The sequence below is a fragment of the Hylobates moloch genome, unplaced genomic scaffold (genome assembly GCF_009828535.3).
Source record: "Hylobates moloch isolate HMO894 unplaced genomic scaffold, HMol_V3 SCAFFOLD_4, whole genome shotgun sequence".
In the NCBI taxonomy this organism is placed as follows: Eukaryota; Metazoa; Chordata; class Mammalia; order Primates; family Hylobatidae; genus Hylobates; species Hylobates moloch.
In genome coordinates, this window is record NW_026652279.1 from 302,628 (window position 1) to 324,518 (window position 21,891).

The following is a 21,891-nucleotide window of genomic DNA, read 5'->3' on the forward strand; positions in this document are numbered from 1 at the left end:
CGCCCGCCTCGGCCTCCCAAAGTGCTGGGATTACAAGCGTGAGCCACCGCGCCCAGGCTCAGTGTAACTCTTAACGTCAACATCGTGCGCAGTCTCCGGTTTACATTCGGTTTAGTCAGCCAATCGCTAAGACGACACTTGAGACCGTTTTCAGATCTTTGGGCTTTCCACCATCCTAGAAGGGGGCCTGCCTGGTTCTAAGGCCCTCCTGAAACACTGCCAAACTGTCCTCGGGAAACGGTGCAGTCCTCTGGTTTCCCCCAAGGCGCGTGGGCACCTTGGCTGGAACCTCGCCCAGTAACACGACGTGCCTGGGGCCCCTTCGTCATTTCCGCCAACCCCGGTGACAACCCTGACGCCGGCCCCTAAGTGCCGTTCCAGTTATGTTGCTCTCCTCCCCGCAGCCCCAGGCGGCAGCTTCGCTGCCCGGCGTCCGGTCCCCCGGTGGTCCCGGAGCCAGACTCCGCAATGGAGGGCGGAGGACCCTCCCTCCCCGACCTCGCACGACCGAGACCGCCCACCTTTCCCCCAACGCCCGGCGGTAGGAGCCGTTCGAGTCTTCTCCGCCAGGGCGGTCCTTCCCGGGAGGTCGGTTCTTTGGGGGAATAAGGTCAAGGGTTGCGGGATTTGGGGAACAAAGCTCGGCTGGGCCAGGACTGCTTGCGTAGCTCGCTGGAATCTAAAGCACTAGAGGTCTTGACGGCCACGCGAGAACGAACCACGCAGGCGCAGCCCCGCCCCCCAGCGCACGGACTTCCGGCACGCCCCAAAGGGGGAGCTTGCGGCGCGATGACGTCCTCAAGGCGCGCCACGTCCGCAAAGCGGCGCAGCTGCCCAGGGCAACCTCGGCCCCGCCCGACCCCGCCCCGCCACGGGAGCGCGCCACTCGCCCGCGCAGCAGCGGCCTCAGTAGCGCCAGGCGCGCGTCTACAGGAAGCCCGACCAAGGCCGGCGTGGGCGAGGCCTGGCTACAGGCTGACGCACCGATGGAGCTACTGACCTCGGAACGACTGGCGGACGGTCGCGGGCCTGGAGACCCAGAGTGAGACGGGCGACTTCCTTCTCGAGCCAGCAGAACGAGTTGAACGTGTCGACACCTCCACCCTCCAGAGTCAGCGGCGCGGGCGTGTTCGAGTCGGCTGGTGGGCGTGGCCAGATGCGTGGGCGGGGACTACTGGGCGGGGCTCGGCGCAGGGGCGGGGCCTGGCGTGCGCAGTTTCGGGGCCGAAGCGGGGCCTGGTGGGCGTCTCGGTTCGGGGGCGGGGCTCGGCCAAGCACAGTCTTGGCGCATGGGCGGGGCCTGGTGGGGCGTGACTCAATGAGGGCGAGGGGGTCTCGCTTGGGGGCGGGGTCTCCCTAGTAGGCGGGGCTTGGTGCCGGGGGCGGGGTCTGGCGGGCGTGAGCGCGTCTTGTGGGCACCGCACTGGCTGGCACGTCTCAGCAATTCCTCAGAATCCTCGGGGGAGGAGGCCGGGGCCCGGAGCAGCAGCGCCTTGGGGACAGAATCGCAGGCGTGGGTCGGGCCTTGCTGGGGCGCGGGGCGCGGCCCCCGAAGAAAGCGGCCGCCTCGGGACAGGAGGGACCCGGGAGAAACCCCCCTGGGGCGGCTCCGCATGTCGGGGTCGCGACTCTAGGCGACCTTGGTAGAGGGGCTCGTTTGCGCCGAGGTCGCGACCCCCAAGGGAGCTGCGGCCCCGTGATCCACGCCGGCCGGCCGTCCCGGCCACTGGCTGCCGCCTTTGTTTCGTGGGACACGGCAGGGACCAGCCCCACAGGGTCGGTGGGTCTCTCCCGGTGTGCGGCGACGAAAGAGTGTAGAAATAAAGACACAAGACAAAGAGATAAAAGAAAAGGCAGCTGGGTCTGGGGGACCACTACCACCAATGCGCGGAGACAGGTAGTGGCCCCCAATGTCTGGCTGCGCTGTTATTTATTGGATACAAAGCAAAAAGGGGCAGGCTAAAGAGTGTAAGTCATCTCCAATGATAGGTAAGGTCTCGTGGGTCACGTGTCTACTGGACAGGGGGCCCTTCCCTGCCTGGCAGCAGAGGCAGAGAGGGAGAGGAGACAAAGAAAGACAGCTTACGCCATTATTTCTGCATATCAGAGACTATTAGTACTTTCACTGATTTACTACTGCTATCTAGAAGGCAGAGCCAGGTGTACAGGATGGAACATGAAGGCAGAGTAGGAGCGTGACCACTGAAGCACAGCATCACAGGGAGACGGTTAGGCCTCCGGATAACTGCGGGAAAGCCTGACTGATGTCAGGCCCTCCACAAGAGGTGGAGGAGCAGAGTCTTCTCTAAACTCCCCCGGGGAAAGGGAGATTCCCTTTCCCAGTCTGCTAAGTAGCCAGTGTTTTTCCCTGACACTGAGGCTACCGCTAGACCACCCTCCGCTCGGCAACGGGCATCTTCCCAGACGCTGGCGTCACCGCTAGACCAAGGAGCCCTCTGGTGGCCCTGTCTGGGCATAACAGAAGGCTCGCACTCCTGTCTTCTGGTCACTCCTCACTATGTCCCCTCAGCTCTTATCTCTGTATGGCCTGGTTTTTCCTAGGGTATGATTATAGAGCAGGGATTATTATAATATTGGGATAAAGAGTAATTGCTGCAAACTAATGATTAATGATACTCACATATAATCATATCTAAGATCTATATCTGGTATAACTATTCTTGTTTTATATTTTATTATACTGGAACAGCTCGTGTCCTCGGTCTCTTGCCTCCGCACCTGGGTGGCTTGCCGCCCACAGGACCCCAGCCCGCAAGGTCCACGGAGCTGCGGCCTCGTCCCGAGTGTTCTGAGTGCAGTCCCAGCAGCTCCCGCGTCCACTCTGCTGCCGACACCCGAGCGCCGCCCGGAATCCTGGCACTGAGGGGCGCAGGCCAAGTTCCACACCAGCCTGGGAAACGCAAAGCGACCCCACCTCCACAAAAGTGGGTTTTCTTTAAGTTTTTGACTAGTCCCCAATTCACAGAATTGACATTTTGGCAGATGAAGACTGCAAGTAAGGAAACTAACAGTACATCAGATTTGTTCTTTAGCAATTTGCTAAACCTCTCCTCTGACTGCCTTTATTAGGTATTTATTTTTGAGACAGGGTCTCGCTCCGCTGCTTAGGCTGTACTGCAGTGGCGCGATCCCAGCTCACTGCAGCCTCCACCTCCTGGACTCCAGCGATCCTCCCGCCTCAGTCTCCCAAGTAGCTGGGACCACAGGCGCCACCACGCCTGGCTAATTGTTGTATTTTATGTAGAGAAGAGGTCTCCCTGTGTTGCCCAGGCTAGTCTTGAATTGGGCTCAAGTGATCCTCCTGCTTCAGCCTCCCGTAGTGCTGGAATTACTGGCATAAGCCACTGCACCCGGCCTGATCATCTTTAAAGAAGGTGGTTCTGGCCGGGCACGGTGGCTCACACCTGTAACCCCAACACTTTGGGAGGCCGAGAAGGGTGGATCACCTGTGGTCAGGCGTTCAAGACCAGCCTGGCCAACGTGGTGAAACCCCATCTCTACTAAAAATACAAAAATTAGCCAGGCGTGGTGGGCACCTGTAATCCCAGCTACTTGGGAGGCTGAGGCAGGAGAATCGCTTGAACATGGGAAGCAGAGGTTGCAGCGAGCCTAGACCATACCATTGCACTCCCAATTTGGGCAACAAGATGAAACTCTGGCCAGGCGTGGTGGCTCACACCTGTAATCCCAACACTTTGGGAGGCCAAGGCAGGCAGATCACCTGAGGACAGGAGTTCAAGACCAGCCTGGCCAACATGACGAAACCCCATCTCTACTAAAATTACAAAAAATTAGCCAGGCGTGGTGGTGCATGCCTGTAATCCCAGCTACTCAGGAGGCTGAGGCAGGAGAACCACTTGAAACCAGGAGGCGGAGGTTGCAGTGAGCCAAGATCGTGCCACTGCACTCCAGCCTGGGCAACAAGAGCGAAACTCCATCTCAAAAAAGAAAAAAGAAACTCCGTCTCAAAAAAAAAAGAAGGTGGTTCACACACACACACAGACACACACACCCCCCCAAGAAAGCTCAGGACTGGAAGGCAGCCAACCTGGCTGTGACCCTCATCCTGCACACGTGAGCTTGGTGACCAGTAGCTGATTCTTTCACTCTCTAAGCTTTGGAGTCTGGATGTGAGGTTTAGAATTCATGACAAGAAGCTGGAAGGTTGCCACCAGCCTGACTCCTGGACTGGTTGTCTTGACATCTTTGTGAAAGCTGCTAAAACGTTCTGGTTTCATTTCATTCTTTTCTATGCCATGACCTCTTAGATTTGTTCCTGGCAATTCTCATAAGAGTGAAGAAAATGTTTAAAATGGCTGTTTGGGCTCCCTTTTGTGACACCCTGTGGGGAGGTGCCCAGGTATGTATAGGTGCTGAGCGCACAGCCAGCGTGGTGTCTGTGGCTGGGCCTCCCTCCTGGACAGTGCGGCCGCAGCCCCCGAACGGTATGTCTTCATTTGTATTCTATTTTATTTTATTTTTTTAGATGGAGTCAGCCGGGCGCGGTGGCTCAAGCCTGTAATCCCAGCACTTTGGGAGGCTGAGGCGGGCGGATCACGAGGTCAGGAGATCGAGACCATCCTGGCTAACACGGTGAAACCCCGTCTCTACTAAAAACACAAAAAATTCGCCGGGCGTGTTGGCGGGCGCCTGTATTCCCAGCTACTCGGGAGGCTGAGGCAGGAGAATGGCGTGAACCCAGGAGGTGGAGGTTGCGGTGAGCCGAGATTGCGCCACTGCACTCCAGCCTGGGGGACAGAGAAAGACTCTGTCTCAAAAAAAATAAATAAATAAATAAATAAAAATAAAAATAAATAAATATCCTTACTTGTAATACATACAAAACATAATGCATATAAATATACTCACAGTGCTGAAGAATAACAAAGTTGGACACAGAAACTACACAATTTCAAGACTTCCTGTCAAAAATGCACTGAAATACCGAGCCCAGAAACAGGCGCACACGACTGCAGGCAGCTGATCCTTGACAAAGGAACAAAGGCAGTTCCATGGGGAAGGGATGTGGCCTTTTCAGCACTGGCGCTAACGCAACAGAACATCCACGTGCAAATCTAGACACAGACCTTACACTTCTCACAAAAACTAATTCTAAATGGATTCTAGATAAGCCTACATGTAAAATGAGGAGCTATAGAACTTCTCTTTGTGCTTGTTTTTGAGACAGGGTCTTGCTCCCTAACCCACACTGGAGTGCAGTGGCACAGTCACAGCTCACTGTAGCCTCCAACTCCTGGCCTCCAGCAATGCTCCTGCCTCAGCCTCCCAAGGAGCTAGGACTACCAGTGTGCACCACCACACCCAGCTACTTTTTAAAAATTTTTGTGGAGATAAAGTCTCACTGTGTTGCCCAGGCTGGTCTCAAACCCCTGCTTTGGCCTCCCAAACTGCTGGGATTACAGATATGAGCTATCATGCCCAGCCACAATTATAAAACATCTTGGAGAAATCACAGGAGAAAGTATAGTGACCTTGGGTTTGGTGATAATAAAATACCAGTAGCACAATCCATGAAAATAAAAACTTGATCAACTGGACTTCATTACAGTTAAAATTGTCTGCTGCACGGTGTGGTGGCTCATGCCCCTAATCCTAGCACTTTGAAAGGCCAATCTAGGAGGATTGCTTGAGGTCACAAGTTCAAGACCAGCCTGGGCAACATAGTGAGAACCCGCCCCCCATCTCTACTAAAAATTAGGAAAAGATAAATTGGCTAATTGTGGTAGTATATGCCTGTGGTTCCAGGTACTCAGGAGACCGAGGTGAGAGGATTGCTTGAACCCAGGAGGTCTAGGCTGCAGTGAGCTACGATAGCACCACTGCACTCCAGCCTGGGCGACAGAGTGAGACCTTGAAAAAATGAAAATCTCTGCTTTGTAAAAGACACTGTTAAGAGAACGAAAAGATGAGCCACAAGCTGTTGAAAATGTTTACAAAACACCTATCTGATAAAGGACTTGTGTTCAAAATATGCAAGTTCAAGAAGAAGAAAAGCTCAAGAAGAAGAAAAACAGGCTGGGCAGGGTGGCTCACACTTGTAATCCCAGCACTTTGGGAGGCTGAGGCAGGAGGATTGCTTGAGGCCAGGAGTTCCAGACCAGCCTGTGTTACATGGTCTATTAGGCTGTTTTCATACTGCTGTAAAGAAATACCCAAGACTGGGTAATTTACAAAAGAAAGAGGTTCATCGACTCACAGTTCCGAATTGCTGGGGAGGCTTCAGGAAACTTGGCAAAACGGGAGGCAGGCACCTTCCTCACAAGGCGGCAGGACAGAGTGAGAACGGGCACAGGAAAAACTGCCACTCTTTTTTTTTTTTTTTTTTTTGAGACAGAGTCTTGCTGTGTTGCCCAGGCTGGAGTGCAGTGGCGTGATCTCGGCTCACTGCAACCTCCGCTTCCTGGGTTCAAGTGATTCTCCTACCTCAGCCTCCCGAGTAGCTGGGACTACAGGCATACGCCACCTCGCCTGGCCAATTTTTATGTTTTTTAATAGAGACAAGGTGACCACCATGTTGGTCAGGTTGGCCTGAAACTCCTGGCCTCAAGTGATCCGCCCACCTCGGCCTCCCAAAGTGCTGAGATTACAGGTGTGAGCCACCAGGCCCGGCCAAAACCGCCGCCTTTAAAACCATCAGCTCTCGTGAGACTCCCTCACTACACGAGAACAGCATGGGGGAGCTGCCCCCATGACCCGGTCACTTCCCTCCCTCCACACGTGGGGATTACAATTCAAGATGAGATTTGGGTGGGGACACAGAGCGAAACCGTGTCACGTGGCAAAACCCCGTCTCTACAAAAAATACAAAAATTAGCCAGGCGTGGTGGTGCACACCTGCGGTTCCAGCTATTCAGGAGTCTGAGGTGGGAGGATCCCTTGAGCCCGGGAGGTCAAGGCTGCAGTGAGCCAAGATCACACCACTGCACTCCAGCCCGGGCAACAGAGCGAGACCCTCTCTTTCAAACACAAACCTGGGTGACAGCCGCTCAGAAGGCTAAGGCAGGAGAATCACTTGAGCCCAGGAGGCAGAGGTTGCAGTGAGCCAAGATGGGGCCACTGCACTCCAGCCTGGGTGACAAAAGCAAAACTTTGTTTCAAAACAAAAAAAAAAAAACCTGGGTGAAAGGTCTAAGCAGATGTTCACCAGAGAAGATATTCAGACGGGAGATTGCGGTGGGAGGGTGCCCAGCATCGTTTGTCCTTCAGGAACTGGAAGCCGGGAGACACCACTGCATACCTGATGAAGGGGCTAAAACCTTAAAAACGGACAGTACCAAACGCTTCCAGGAACTCACCATTGCTGGTGGGAATACAAAAGGCTAAAGCCACTTTAGAAGACAGTTTGACAGACTCTCACAGAACTAAATATAAATACATTCTTGGGCCGGGCACGGTGGCTCACGCCTGTCATCCCAGCACTTTGGGAGGCTGAGGCAGGTGGATCACGAGGTCAGGAGATCAAGACAAGCCTAGCCAACATAGTGAAATCCCATCTCTACTAAAAATACAAAAAATTAGCCTGGCGTGGTGGCAGGCACCTATAATCCCAGCTACTCAGGAGGCCAGGAGGTGGAGGTTGCAGTGAGCCGAGATCACACCATTGCACTCCAGCCCGGGCAACAGTGCGAGGCTCTGTCTCAAAAAATATGGATATAGATATAGATAGATAGATAGATAGATTCTTACTATGCAGTCTAGCAATTTTGCTCCTAAATATTTGTCCAACTGAATTGAAAACTTATGTCCACATAAAAACCTGCAGGCAGGCCAGGCATGGTGGCTCACACTTATAATCCCAGCAGTTTGGGAGGCTGAGGCAGGAGGATCGCTTGAGCCCAGGAGTTCAAGACCAGCCTGGGCAACATAGTGAGACCCTGTCTCTACAAACTAAAAAACTTAGCCGGGTGTCACAGCACACACACATGGTCCCACCTGTCAAGAGGCTAAGTGGGATCTCTTAAGCCCAGAAGGCAGAGGTTGCAGTGAGCTGTGACTGAGCCACTGCACCGCAGCCTGGGCAACATGGTGAGACCCCGTCTCTAAAAGATAGTGATGAGCATCAAGCCGCGATGACAGGGAGGAACCTTAAATACATGTTTCTATAAATACAGGTTCCTAAGTGAGAGGAGCCAGTTGAGAAGGCCACGCACTATGTGATTTCAGCTCGATGACCTACTGGAAGAGGCGAAATGATGCAGTGAAAACATCAGCTGTTTCCCGGGGAAGGGGAGAGTGGATAGTAGAACGCCCCATTCATATGGCAGCGAGGCCACTCTGGCACCGTCCTGGTTGGTACATGACACTGCGTTTGTCTGAACCTGTAGGACTGGACAACACAAGAGCAGACCTTGTGCAGATTTTAAACATTCATTGAAGAGATGGGGGTCCCAGCAGGGAAGGCCAACCGACAAGAATCTTAACTACTGCAGATGCATTCCGTGACCTTCCTGAAGGGTGTTCAGAGGAAGGTGCTGAGTAACTTTGGAAATGAGCAGTGTCTATAAGGCCAGAGGCAAAAGGAATGGCACAGACGCTGCTCTAGTCGATGAAATTTTGCTCCACAGAGGTGCTGGGTGGCAGCTCTGTCACTGTGGTGTGTATGATGGCTGTGGGAGGGGAGTCTCTGGGTAATCAGAGGGAGGAGGAGGGGAGTCTGGGTAATCAGAGGGAGGAGGAGGGGAGTCTCTGGGTAATCGGAGGGAGGAGGAGGGGAGTCTGGGTAATCGGAGGGAGGAGGAGGGGAGTCTCTGGGTAATCAGAGGGAGGAGGAGGGGAGTCTGGGTAATCAGAGGGAGGAGGAGGGGAGTCTCTGGGTAATCAGAGGGAGGAAGAGGGGAGTCTGGGTAATCAGAGGGAGGAGGAGGGGAGTCTCTGGGTAATCAGAGGAAGGAGGAGGGGAGTCTGGGTAATCAGAGGAAGGAGGAGGGGAGTCTGGGTAATCAGAGGGAGGAGGAGGGGAGTCTCTGGGCAATCAGAGGGAGGAGGTTGGAGTGATCCCTGTGATGGTGGATTACCATTGCACATTTAGCCCAGAAGAGACACAGATGGTTAAACAGTGTGTGCGCAGTGGTTAATGGATACACAGGTATCTTGTTGCCCTGCAAGCTGAGGGGGCCTAGAACCGGCTATGCTTGCAGCAGTGAGCACACCCAGGCCCAGATCCTGGTTCCTGGTGCCCTCCAGTCCACGGGGCCAGGGCTTTGAGGAGAAATGGCTGATTCCAGCACCGGGGCAAGAAATGCCCAGGATCAGCTGATCCTGGCAGTTCCAGAAAGTGAGGAGCTCCGTAAACAAAACCCCACAGTCACGGGATTGTGTCCCAGCGAAAGAGCCTCCCAGTGGCCAAAGAGCAACAAAATAATGAAGTGGTATTAGAATATAACCCAAAGTAGAAAATAAACATAACATAATGCAGTAGTATTAGAATATAACCCAGAGTAAAAAATAAACATCGACAAGCCCACATAGAATGTAACCCAGAGTAGAAAATGAACATCCACGAGCCCATACTGATCTAAGTAATTGAATAAATAAACAGAGGGAATGAGACCAACCTTCCCTGCAGAAGGTTTTCAGTAAATTAGGTAGATCCCTCCATTCCAGGAGGTGGCGTGAGCTCCCGGCCCCACCGTGCGCTGCGCGTGGTGACCTGACCTCCTTCCTGGGCGTGCAGCACGGAGAGGGCAGTGGGAAGGGGATGCTGCGGCCGAGGTGCCCGCAGACACCCCCGAGCCCGGTGGTCAGGTCAGCATCCACTGGTCATGTTCATGGCGTGGCCGACGGGCTGGCTGCTGCCCCATCCTCCCAACCCCGACGACCCCAGCCCGGCCATGCGGAGGCACAGCCGACCGTCTCACTAAGGAACATTCCACAGACTTCCTGACCAGGCCTCCTCCAAACCATCCAGGTCATCAGAGACAAGGAGAGTCTGAGAAACCGTCCCAGCCTAGGGGAGCCTGAAGAGACAGGATGAGTAGATGCCACATGGCGTCCAGGAAGGGATTGTTGGGGCGGGGCAGGGGAAGGACATCAGGGGAGAGCAAAGGAAGCGTAGGCCTCAGCAGCTGTGTGGTAGCACTGGCTTATTTTTTTTTTTTTAATGTTTATTTATTTATTTATTTATTTATTTTTTTTTTGAGACGGAGTCTCGCTCTGTCGCCCAGGCTGGAGTGCAGTGGCGCAATCTCGGCTCACTGCAAGCTCCGCCTCCCGGGTTCACACCATTCTCCTGACTCAGCCTCTCCAAGTAGCTGGGACTACAGGCGCCCGCCACCACGCCCGGCTAATTTTTTGTGTTTTTTAGTAGAGACGGGGTTTCACCGTGGTCTCGATCTCCTGACCTCGTGATCCACCCGCCTCGGCCTCCCAAAGTGCTGGGATTACAAGCGTGAGCCACCGCGCCCGGCCTATTTTATTTTATTTTTTGAGACGGAGTATCACTCTGTCACCCAGGCTGGAGTGTAGTGGCGCGATCTCGGCTCACTGCAACCTCTGCCTCCTGGGTTCAAGTGATTCTCCTGCCTCAGCCTCCCGAGTAGCTGGGATTACAGGTGCCTGCCACCACACCTGGCAAATTTTTGTATTTTTAGCAGAGACGGGGTTTCACCACGTTGGTCAGGCTAGTCTCGAACTCCTGACCTTCTGATCCGCCCACTTTGGCCTCCCAAAGTGCTGGGATTACAGGTGTGAGCCACCACGCCCAGCCAGCACCAGCTTATTAATGGTGAGATGTTAATGGGAAAACTGGGCATGTGAGATATGGGAGCTTTTACTATTTTTACAATAATTCTGTCAATCTAAAACCATTCTAAAATTAAAAATTTATTTTTAAAATGCAATATATTTGTTTTCCTTTTAAAGCACTTCCCTCATTCTTACCCAACGGACACACCTTCTTAAATACTTAAGTAATTCTTTTTTTTTTTTTTTTGAAACTGAGTCTTGCTGTCACCCAGGTTGGAGTGCAGTGGTGCGATCTCAGCTCACCACAACCGCTGCCTCCCAGATTCAAGTGATTCTCCTACTTCAGCCTCCCGAGTAGTTGGGATTACAGGCATCTGCCACCACACCCGGCTAATTTCTTGTATTTTTAGTAGAGACGGGAGTTTCATGTCGGCCAGGCTGGTCTCGAACTCCTGACCTTTTGTGATCCACCTACCTCAGCCTCCCAATCCAAGTGCTAGGATTACAGGTGTGAACCACTGCGCCCGGCAAGTAATTCTTATGAACAAATCAGCCTTATAAAGTTGTCATAAACATTATGTGATGTGTGGCCAGGTTAGAGTCCTGTGTGACCCGGTCTGAGCTGGCCCCTGGGCAGCGTGCCATGGGGGTGCCACAGGCTGATTCGGGGAGCACCGGCGTGGGGTGACGCATGCCTGTCGGGCACATGGCCTGGGGTGATGCGGATGGTGGCCTGGGATGATGCGCGCCTGTCAGGCAGATGGCGGCCTGGGATGACTGCGCCTGTCGGGTGGATGGCGGCCTGGGGTGACGCGCGCCTGTCGGGTGGATGGCGGCCTGGGGTGATGCTTCTGTTGGGCGGATGGCGGCATGGGGTTACACGCAGCTGTCAGGCACATGGCGGCCTAGGGTGACGCGATGGAGGCCTGGGGTGTCATGTGCCTGCACCAGGAGCAGCTTCCCTTGGCCGGTGCCCATGTTTCTCTTTTCATTTTTATCTTTTCTGAGGAGGGCAGGGGGACATTTCACTGTCTTTCCACTGAATGTTATGACCCTCCCCACGCCCCATGGAGGCACGCTGAGGTGGGGCCTGTGTCTGGCTCCAGGGGGCCCTGAAAGGTACTTTTCACACCTCCTACCCCTCAGTACTGAGAGACCTCGGGAGGGGCACCTGTGACAGGGACATGGGCCCCACCTTGCTGAACCCAGCAGCGAGGGCATCTCTGCCTCTGTCCCTGGAGGCTGACAGCGGTAGTGTGGGAGCTGGGGCCTGGGTGAAGACCGGGTCAGAAACTCAGGTTTCGCCTGGGTGGGCCATGAATGTCCTGCCGAGGGTGAGACCCTCAGCGCTCTGGGTGGAGAGCAGCACCCGCCCAGAACCACCAGACCCTTGTCCCGGCTGCACCAGGGGCCAGCGACCTTGTGCCCTCCTCCATCCTGTAAGCCTCCGGCAGGTCTTGGCCTCACCTGCCTCTGTCTACTCAGCACTTAAAGGACCAGGCACTCCTGCAGGCAGAGAGGGGAATTTCTTAGACTGAAGTTGTTACTAGGTATTTTTTAACAGCGCTGTCTTAAAAAATAGATAGCTTGTCTCTGTGGCCCCCGTCTATTCTTGCAGCCACAGGAACGTGTGTGTGTGTGCAGCAGCTTCCTTCACGGCAGCCAAAACCCAGAGGCAACCCAGCGTGCGAACACGCCAAGGTGTGACTGTCGGCACAGCACTGCCGAGCCATGGGAGGGACTGGGTGGTGCAGCGGCCAGTGGGTCTCAGACCCTGAGCTGAGCACGACTGGAGAGGATGGGCATATCCGAGTGTCTGCAGAGCACAGAGCGCGTCCGCAGAGCACATCTGCAGAGCGGGTCCACAGCTTGGGTGCAGGGAGCGGATGTGAGCAGTGTGCCTGTGACCAGGGCTGTCTGCACATCCACCGGCCTAAGCTGCTTCTCACAGAAACCCACTGGGACTCTGGCTGAGGCCGGCCCCAAGGAGCTTTGCCGAGGAGGGAGCACCTTGCCCCTGCCCAGCGTGGTCCCTCGCACCCTCCTTCCCGTGAACCTGCATCTTTGGTTGCAGTTACAGCGCTCACGCTTCCATTTTATGAATCACAGGAGTCCCGTTGGTTTTGGATGAGTTGACCCCAAAAAGACACAAGAGCTCTCTAGAGACACTTCCTGGGGTTCTGCCGCGTTGCAGCAAGGAGGCAGTAGCTCCTGACGCCTTCCCTCCTAGATGGGCTTTGTGATTGCTGATGGTCACATGCGGGGCATTCGGTGGCCTCTGTGTAGAGCAAGTGTCTTCCTGATGTGACACTGGGAACCACCAGCAGCCCGAACACAGGGACTTTCTCCTAGCCACTGGGCGGGCGGCAAATGTGAGCGCGAACGTCGGGCCCAGGGTGGTGGAGGTAGCTGGGCCTTCCCCGCCACAGAGGTGGCAAATGTGAGCGCGAACGTCGGGCCCAGGGTGGTGGAGGTAGCTGGGCCTTCCCCGGCGCGGAGTAGCCCAGCTCTGCCCGAGGCCCCTTCCTCCCGCCCCAGCATCAGGGGCTGTTCCACAATGGGTGTCTGGGGGTCCCTGCAGCCTCCCACCTCCCTCCTGGGAGAAGCCTGCACACACTGAGGGGCTGTTTGTTCTTTATTTGCAGAGGTATTGTGGCCAGTATTTTGGTTTTCTTATGTTTTGGAGTCACACAAGCTAAAGACGGGCCATTTTCCAGACCTCATCCAGGTAACTTGCCATTTCCTTTCCCGTGTGCCCCTGTGGCAGTTCTGTTTTGAGCGGCCACTCTGTGTCTGTGCTGCTGGGTGTGAGTGTCCTGTCCTCCCCTCCGCCCGGCCCCTCCCCCAGGCCTCCGAGGTCACTTCCCACATGGACGAGGGCGTGGGCTTCTGAGCTGGCCGTGTGCTCCTCCTCTAACCACCGAGGGTCCCTCCAGGCCTTCTCTGGCCCTTTCACTATTCCCTGTCCAGGGCTCTCCGGCCCTTTTCTTCCTGCTTCTGCCTCCTCTTTCCACAGACCAGAGTGGCCGAGGGCTCCAGATGGGACTGTGAGGCCAGGGACTGTGGGCTCTAGGTGGGTCTCTGAGACCAGAGGGGGCGGGGGTGGGTGAGGGCACCAGATGGGGCTGTGAGGCCAGGGATGGGTGGGTGAGGGCACCAGATGGGGCTGTGAGGCCAGGGGTGGGTGGGTGAGGGCTCCAGATGGGGCTGTGAGGCCGGGGGCGGGTGGGTGAGGGCTCCAGATGGAGCTGTGAGGTGCCGTCCACCCCCTGCCCTTGAAGTGGTTGCCCAGCGCACTCTGCCTCGGCCACCAGCCCACCTTATGGCCCTGAGTTCTAACAAACCCTCGTGGGCCAGAGCATCCTGCCAATCTCAGTGAACTCTGTCCCCCAAGTCCCACCCCAGGAAGGCGGGCTCAGGCCTCTGTAGGGTCGGGTGTTTCCCCTGAGTGGCCACATGAAGTAATTAGAAACATTTTCTGTTTCAACAGGAGTATGTATTATAGAAAATTTCGAAAATACAAAGATACTTAAAAATAAAGCTACCCATAAATAATAACCACTGTTAAATTTTCACGTGTTTGTGATACAGACATATTCACTTGTTTGTGTATACGGACGTATTCACGTGTTTGTACGGACATATTCACGCGTTTGTGAGATATGGACATATTCATGTGTTTGTGTGTATGGACATTCACGCGTTTGTGTGTACGGACATATTCACGCGTTTGTGTGATACGGACATGTTCACGCGTTTGTACGGACATATTCACACGTTTGTGATACGGACATATTCATGCGTTTGTGTGTACGGACATTCACGCGTTTGTGTGTACGGACATATTCATGTGTTTGTGTGTACGGACATATTCACGTGTTTGTGAGATATGGACATATTCACGTGTTTGTGTGTACAGACATATTCACGTGTTTGTGAGATATGGACATATTCACGTGTTTGTGAGATATGGACATATTCACGCGTTTGTGTGTACGGACATATTCATGCGTTTGTGAGATATGGACATATTCACGCGTTTGTGCGGACATATTCACGTGTTTGTGTGTACAGACATATTCATGCTTTTGTGTGTACGGACATATTCACGCGTTTGTGTGCACGGATATATTCACGTGTTTGTGTGATACGGACATATTCACGTGTTTGTGATACGGACATATTCACGCATTTGTGTGTACGGACATGTTCACGCGTTTGTGTGATACGGACATATTCACACGTTTGTGATACGGACATATTCACGCGTTTGTGATACGGACATATTCACGCGTTTGTGATACGGACATATTCACGCGTTTGTGTGTACGGACATATTCACAGCCTCGAAAGAGTAGAATCCTGAACATGTGGCTTTGTGCATTCCCTGCTTCAGGTTCAACGACTTTAGTCATTTCCTTACTAGTTTTTTAACAGCTGAAATTTTAATGACCGCTTGTTTAGCTGTCATTAGAATGTACTACATTTAACTAACTTATTTAAGCCATAATGTCGTATATTTAGGAAGTTTCCAGTTTTATTTTAATAAACTAGGCTGTGGTGAATTTTTTTACGTATGCTCTGTGTAAATATCTGATTATTCATTGAATAAAATGTCCCAGAAGTGAGTATTGAATGAAAGGGCATACACAGTTTAAGCCCGTGATACGTGTTATAAAATTGGCCTCCAGGAGAGCAGTGTCTGCCTCAGGGTCAGTGCCATGGTGGTGAGTGAAGCTCCCCCATCCACAGAAGCCCTGAGCAGGGAGCCGTCCGGTGACCCGAGCAGGCTGGTCTCGCTGGCCCCTCCCTTGCCCAGGGCCTTGAGACAGTGCCTGGCGGGCCGCTCTGCTGCCTGACAGCTATGTGGGAAGGGCCCAGGCCTCTGTCTGCCCAGTCGGCTGAGCACAGACGGTCTTGCCTCCAAGGGATTTGGATTCCTCAGCAGAGCAGTAGAAAGTGCAGTGATGGTGTGAAAACTGCCCGTCACACAGTGAAAAGCCTGGTGCAGTGATGGTCTGAAAACTGCCCGTCACACAGTGAAAAGCCTGGTACAGTTACGTGCTTGTTGGGTGGATTTGGAAGGAAGAAGAGCTGCTAGAAGCTCAGCCCATGGCCGTCCTTGCTTGGAGATGCACCAAATCCCTCCTGGGTGGTGGCTTCACCGCGGGCTAGGACACAGCCGTGAGTGGGACAGACTGGTCATCAGGCAGCAGCTTGTCCTGGCACGTGGCCCCTGGCACAGGGAGAGACTCCCAAGAGACCCTCAGCTCTGTGCAGTCTAGGAGCTCCGGCGGCAGGTCACCTGGCGGGATGTGGAGCACGTGGGCCTGAAGGTCTTGACAACCTCCCAAAGCTCCGGCCGCGGCATCTCTGAGCTGTGGCTCATCCCCTCCCACTGGGCAGGGCTGGGGGTTCCCGGGGTGTTCAGTTTTTAGTTTGAGCTCTGCTCTACCTTTCTTCTGTCCGTTTAGTTTGCTGGGCATACATTCCACATTGCTTTGCCAATCTTCAATTTGTTGACGGGGAAGCCTGTTCTGGAGCCACCTTCTTCCACGTGTCTTGTCAACTTGGGGGCCATCAGGGAGCCCTCAACCCTCTGCAGTCACAACACATCGAAGTGGACAAGTGATGAGTCCTGTGCAGCGGAGGCTCTGGGAGGGGCAGGGAGAAGGGCTTTCTCCAGAAAGGTTGTCTCTGTGGGCTCTGCCCACCTTCTTCCCACTCCCCTGGGTCTGGCCCAGGATTGCCCAGTCCGGCAGCTGTAGCCGTAGCCTTAGCGACTGGGCCTCATGAGGACGAGTGGATATGGGCCCAGCCTGGCCATCGGTGGAGCTGCTTTCTTTGATAACTTGAGTTGGCTGCAGCTCTGAGGGAGGTGGAAGGTTCTGGGCCATTGAGGAGGGCATCCCTCCTGTGTAAACTGCATTTTCTTCCTGGCTCCCTCCAAAGGCTGTCAGCCACAGCATTTCCAGGGCTGCTGAGGCTGCCTGTCTGTCTTTCCCCTCTGGTGTGATATTTAGAAAGACAAATGAGCGCTGGAGGCTGGGGGTGGCCCTGGGGTCAGGGAGGTGCTAGAGTTGCTCTGGGAAGCGACGCAGGAACGCAGACCAAGGGCCTGCTGGGTATTCAGGGGCAGCAGCCTGGTGCAGGTCGGGTGTGAAGCGTGAGTGGGGAGAGGAGTCCGAGATGCCACCTTTCTGATCTGGGGCCTTCCCCAACAGGAGAAACATGAGAAAGATTCGACTTGGCAGTGGGGGGAGGGAAGTTAGCACCGGACGTGGTGACCTGTGGCCCGCTCAGAACATTGTGGTTTCATGGGTGTAGCTGTCCCCTCAGAGAGCACCTGCAGGCTGAGCACCAGCTCTGAAGGCGTCCCCTTCAGTCAGCGTCGGAGAGCGCCTGCAGGCCGGGCACCACCTCCGAAGGCGTCACCTGCAGGCCGGGCACCTGCTCCGAAGGCGTCACCTGCAGCCTGGGCACCACCTCCGAAGGCGTCACCTGCAGGCCGGGCACCTGCTCCGAAGGCGTCACCTGCAGCCCGGGCACCACCTCCGAAGGCGTCACCTGCAGGCCAGGCACCTGCTCCGAAGGCGTCACCTGCAGCCCGGGCACCTGCTCCGAAGGCGTCACCTGCAGCCTGGGCACCACCTCCGAAGGCGTCACCTGCATCCCGGGCACCACCTCCGAAGGCGTGCCCTTCAGTCAGCGAGCCCTTGTGGGGCGAGGGCTGCCCTGAGTTAATTTCACCACGAGCCCCTTTAACTCTTGGGCCACTGGGAAGTTTCCAGGTTCTTCTTATCCCAAGGCGTGAGGAAGAAGTTTGTGATCTCAGTCGTCTGTCTTGGGTCCCAGACCTCCCTGTGCAGCTTTTCCTAAGAACGCCAGGGCATTTGTATTTCCTGCCAATGATGGCGGCTTTTCGTGAGCCACAGTGGCCGTCTTCCCCCGAGTGTGTCCGGGGCCTCCTGAGTTTGATCCTAAAACCTCACGTCTGCATGTCTTGCCGTGAGCTGCTCAGAGCCATGGGAAGTCAGGAATTGAGGGATGGTTTCACGTTAGAAGTCTGTTAATGTAACTCATCACATCAACATGAAAAAATTGATCCCCTTAAATGCAGAAAAACAATTCACATTCATCCATGACAAAAACTTAACATACTGGAATTGAAAGATTTTTTTAACATGATAAAAAGTATCCCAGCCTGGGCAACATGTCAAAACCTCATCTCTACAAAAAAAAAAAAAAAACAGAAAAATTAGCTGGATGTGGTGGCACACACCTGTGGTCCCAGCTACTCAGCAGGTTCAGGTAGGAGGACTGCTTGAGCCCAGGAGGCAGAGGTTGCAGTGCACCTAGATTGCACTCCAGCCTGGGCAACAGAGCCAGGACCCTGTCTCAAAAAAAAAAAAAGTGGCCAGCCACAGTAGCTCACACCTATAATCCCAGCACTTTGGGAGGCTGAGGCGGGTGGACCATCTGAGGTCAGGAGTTCGAGACCAGCCTGGCCAACATGGTGAAACCCTGTCCCGACTGAAAATACAAAAATTAGCCGTGAGCCCAGCTACTTGGGAGGCTGAGGCAGGAGAACCGCTTGAACCTGGGAGGTGAAGGTTGCAGTGAGCTGAGATTGCACCACTGCACTCCAGCCTGGGTGACAGACTCCCATCTCAAAAAAAAAAAAAAAAAAGTATCCACCAAAAACCTACTGCAAACTTAATGGCGCAAGTTTAGAAGCATCACTCGTAAACACAAGACAGGGATATTTGCTGACTGCTTCTGTGCAACAATTTATGGGCAAAAGATTTAAGGACTGGAATGGAAAAAATGAAGAAAAAAATTTCACTTTTCAGAGAGAAATTGTGCCTAATTCTGAGTTACAGCTTTCTTTATAAAGGCTCTCCCAGGGGCCTGTGAAGGGCCCAGAAGAGACACTGGATGTGAAGGAGGCAGGAGCCAGCCTGGGGCTGAGTGGAGCCGTGGGGGCCCGGGCCGGGCGCATTAACACTCTGTCGTCTGTCTTTGTAGCTTACTGGAGGTTTTGGCTCTGCGTGAGTGTGGTCTACGAGCTGTTCCTCATCTTTATACTCTTCCAGGTAAGCTGTTTTTCTGGGTTGGATACCTGGGAACTTAGGTGACAGTGTGGCCCCAGGCAGGGTGACAAAGGAGGCCCACACGCCTCGAGTGATGGGAGGAAGCAGGGCTAGACCCCCACAAAGTAGGCCGAGCCGCGGGGGGCCTCCAGGAGCATCTGTGCGGCCCTTGAGTGATGGGGGGCAGCAAAGCCAGACCCTCAAAACGTAGGCCACGCTGCGGGGGGCTTCCAGGAGCATCTGCTGGTGGGGCGCTGACTGTGGCCGTTTAGCAGGGCCACACCCAAGTGTGGGCACGGACGAGGGCAGGGCCAGTGGTGCAGCTGCCAGGGTGGCTTTGCCCACAGCTGTCGTATCCGAATGCAGGTGGGGACTGGGCATGAAGGGAGCAGCAAGTCAGGTCCTGTGATGCAGGCCAGCGTGTGCACGGCCAGGGCACATCTGGGCTTCAGACGGGACCCCAGCGCCAAGAGGGATGGGGTCTTTGTTTTTGTGTTTTGTGGTTGCCCAGTGTGACTGTGTCCCCATCCTGACCACATTCCACAAGACGAGCAGGGTGCAGGTGGGAGATGCAGCTTCTTTGTAAATCCTGGGTCAGGCTGTGTTGCTGCCGCAAATGCCTACTTTATTAATACTCTTTGTTCCGTTTAACTCAGTGTAAACACACGTTTTTGGGGCTGTCTTCAGCTTACAAAGGACTTTGCCATTCCCAATCTTAAAACTCCATCAGTGCATGACAAGATTTTTTATCATCGTGGCAGAATTGACTTTTCCGGAGTAGTGTACATTCTGTGAATTTTAGCATTTGTGTAGACTTCTAGAAACACAATTAGGACACACAAGAATTCCACTGGCCCTAAAACTCCTTTGTGTTACCCTTGGTAGTTGTACCCGCCCCGACCCCTGACAACTGGTGAGGGTTCACTTCTGTCTCTTCGAGAATATCCTGTCTCTTCGAGAATGGAATCATGGGGTGGGCAGCCTCTTCCCGCCCTGCACAGTGCCTCTGAGGTTCACCCAGGTTGCATGTGTCTTCCTGCGCTCCTCTTTTTTTACTATTTATTTTTTGAGACGGAGTCTCACTCTCTCACCCAGGCTGGAGTGCAGTGGTGTGATCTCGGCTCACTGTAGCCTCCACCTCCCGGGTTCAAGTGATTCTCCTGCCTCAGCCTCCCAAGTAGCTGGGATTACAGGCACCTGCCACCACCCCCCACTAATTTATTGTATTTTTAGTTTCATCTTGTTGGCCAGGCTGGTCTTGAACTCCTGACCTTGAATGATCCACCCGCCTTGGCTGGGCACGGTGGCTCATGCCTGTAATCCCAGCACTTTGGGAGGCCAAGGTGGGCAGGAGATCGAGACCATCTTGGCTAACACGGTGAAACCCCGTCTCTACTGAAAAATACAAAAATTAGCCAGGCGTGGTGGCGGGCGCCTGTAGTCCCAGCTACTTGGGAGGCTGAGGCAGGAGAATGGCGTGAACCCGGGAGGCGGAGCTTGCAGTGAGGCGAGATTGAGCCACGGCACTCCAGCCTGGGTGAAAAAGCGAGACTCCATCTCAAAAATAAAAATAAAAAAATAAAATAAAATAAAAATGATCTGCCCGACTTGGCCTCCCAAGGTGCAGGGATTCCAGGTCTGAGCCACCGCACCCGGCCTGGGCTCCTCTTTCTTGGCAGTGACAGTTTCTCAGGCTCCTTGTTTATGGTGACCTGGACAGTTTTAAGGATTGGTCAGGAATTTAGTAGAATATCCCTCAAGTGACATTTGAAATTGGGAACTGTGAGTTCACCCAGTTTGTTCTTTTTCAAGATGGTTTTAAATCATCTGGGTCTCTTGCATTTCCAAATGAATGTGAGGGTCACCCTTTCCATTTCTGTGAAAAGAACAGGTGGAATTTTTTATAGGGATTGCATCGAATCTGCAGGTCTGTTCTGGGAGTAGTGTCATCCTGACAATATTAACTCTGTCAGTCCTTGAAGATGGGATGGCTTTCATTTATTTACATCTTTAATTTCTTCCAACAGTGTGTTACAGTTTTCAGAGTTTAAGTTTTGCACTTCCTTTATTACATTTACTGCCAATTATTTTATCCATTTTATACTCTTGTAAGTGGAACTGTTTTAATTTTACCTTTGCATTGCTCATTACTCGTGTATGGAAATGTAGCTTATTTTTGTTGCATCCTGCAACCGTGCTGAACTTATTAGCTCTAATAGTTGTGGGGTTTTGGGGTAGATTCTTAAGAATATTCTATATTCAAGATTATGTTATCTACAAATAGAGATATTTTTACTTGTTTACTTGTTCCTTTCCAATCTAGATGTCTTTTATTTCTTTTTTTTTTTTGTGAGACCAAGTTTCACTCTTGTCGCCCAGGCTGGAGTGCAATGGCACGATCTCGGCTCACCGCAACCTCCGCCTCCCAGGTTCAAGCAATTCTTCTGCCTCAGCCTCCCGAGTAGCTGGGATTACAGGCATGTGCCACCACGCCTAGCTAATTTTTTTTTGTATTTTTAGTAGAGACGAGGTTTCTCCGTGTTGAGGCTGGTCTCGAACTCCTGACATCAGGTGATCCGCCCACCTTGGCCTCCCAAAGTGCTGGGATTACAGGCGTGAGCCACCGCGCCTGGCCTATGTCTTTTATTTCTTTGCGTAGCTGCCCTGGCCAGAACCTCCAGCTCAATGTTTCCTAGAATAGGCAAGGATGGGCTTTTTTTTTTTTTTTTTTTGAGATGGAGTCTTGCTCTGTCACCCAGGCTGGAGTGCAGTGGCACGATCTTGGCTTACTACAAGCTCCGCCTCCCAGGTTCTAGCGATTCTTGTGCCTCAGCCTCCGTAGTAGCTGGGATTACAGGAACATGCTACCACACCTGACTAATTTTGTATTTTTAGTAGAGTCGGGGTTTCACCATGTTGGCCAGGCTGGTCTCAGAACTCCTGGCCTCAAGTGAGCCACCGCACCTGACTAATTTTTTAACTTTCTGTGGAGATGAGGTTTCGCCATGTTGGCCAGGCTGATCTCAAACTCCTGAGCTCAAGCGGTCTGACCCCCTTGGCCTCCCAAAGTGCT

The 21,891-nt window shown here is 53.5% G+C and overlaps 1 protein-coding gene across 2 annotated transcripts in view; it reads left to right on the plus strand.

Moving 5' to 3' along the window:
* Positions 1-21,891, plus strand: part of PTDSS2 (phosphatidylserine synthase 2) — a 53,777-nt gene that overhangs the window by 25,660 nt on the left and 6,226 nt on the right. For both annotated transcript variants that reach the window (XM_058437087.1, XM_032149258.2), the window contains exons 3-4: positions 13,371-13,453; positions 18,754-18,821. In XM_058437087.1, coding sequence (XP_058293070.1) covers positions 13,371-13,453; positions 18,754-18,821 — 151 coding nt within the window. The remainder of the gene's footprint in view (positions 1-13,370; positions 13,454-18,753; positions 18,822-21,891) is intronic.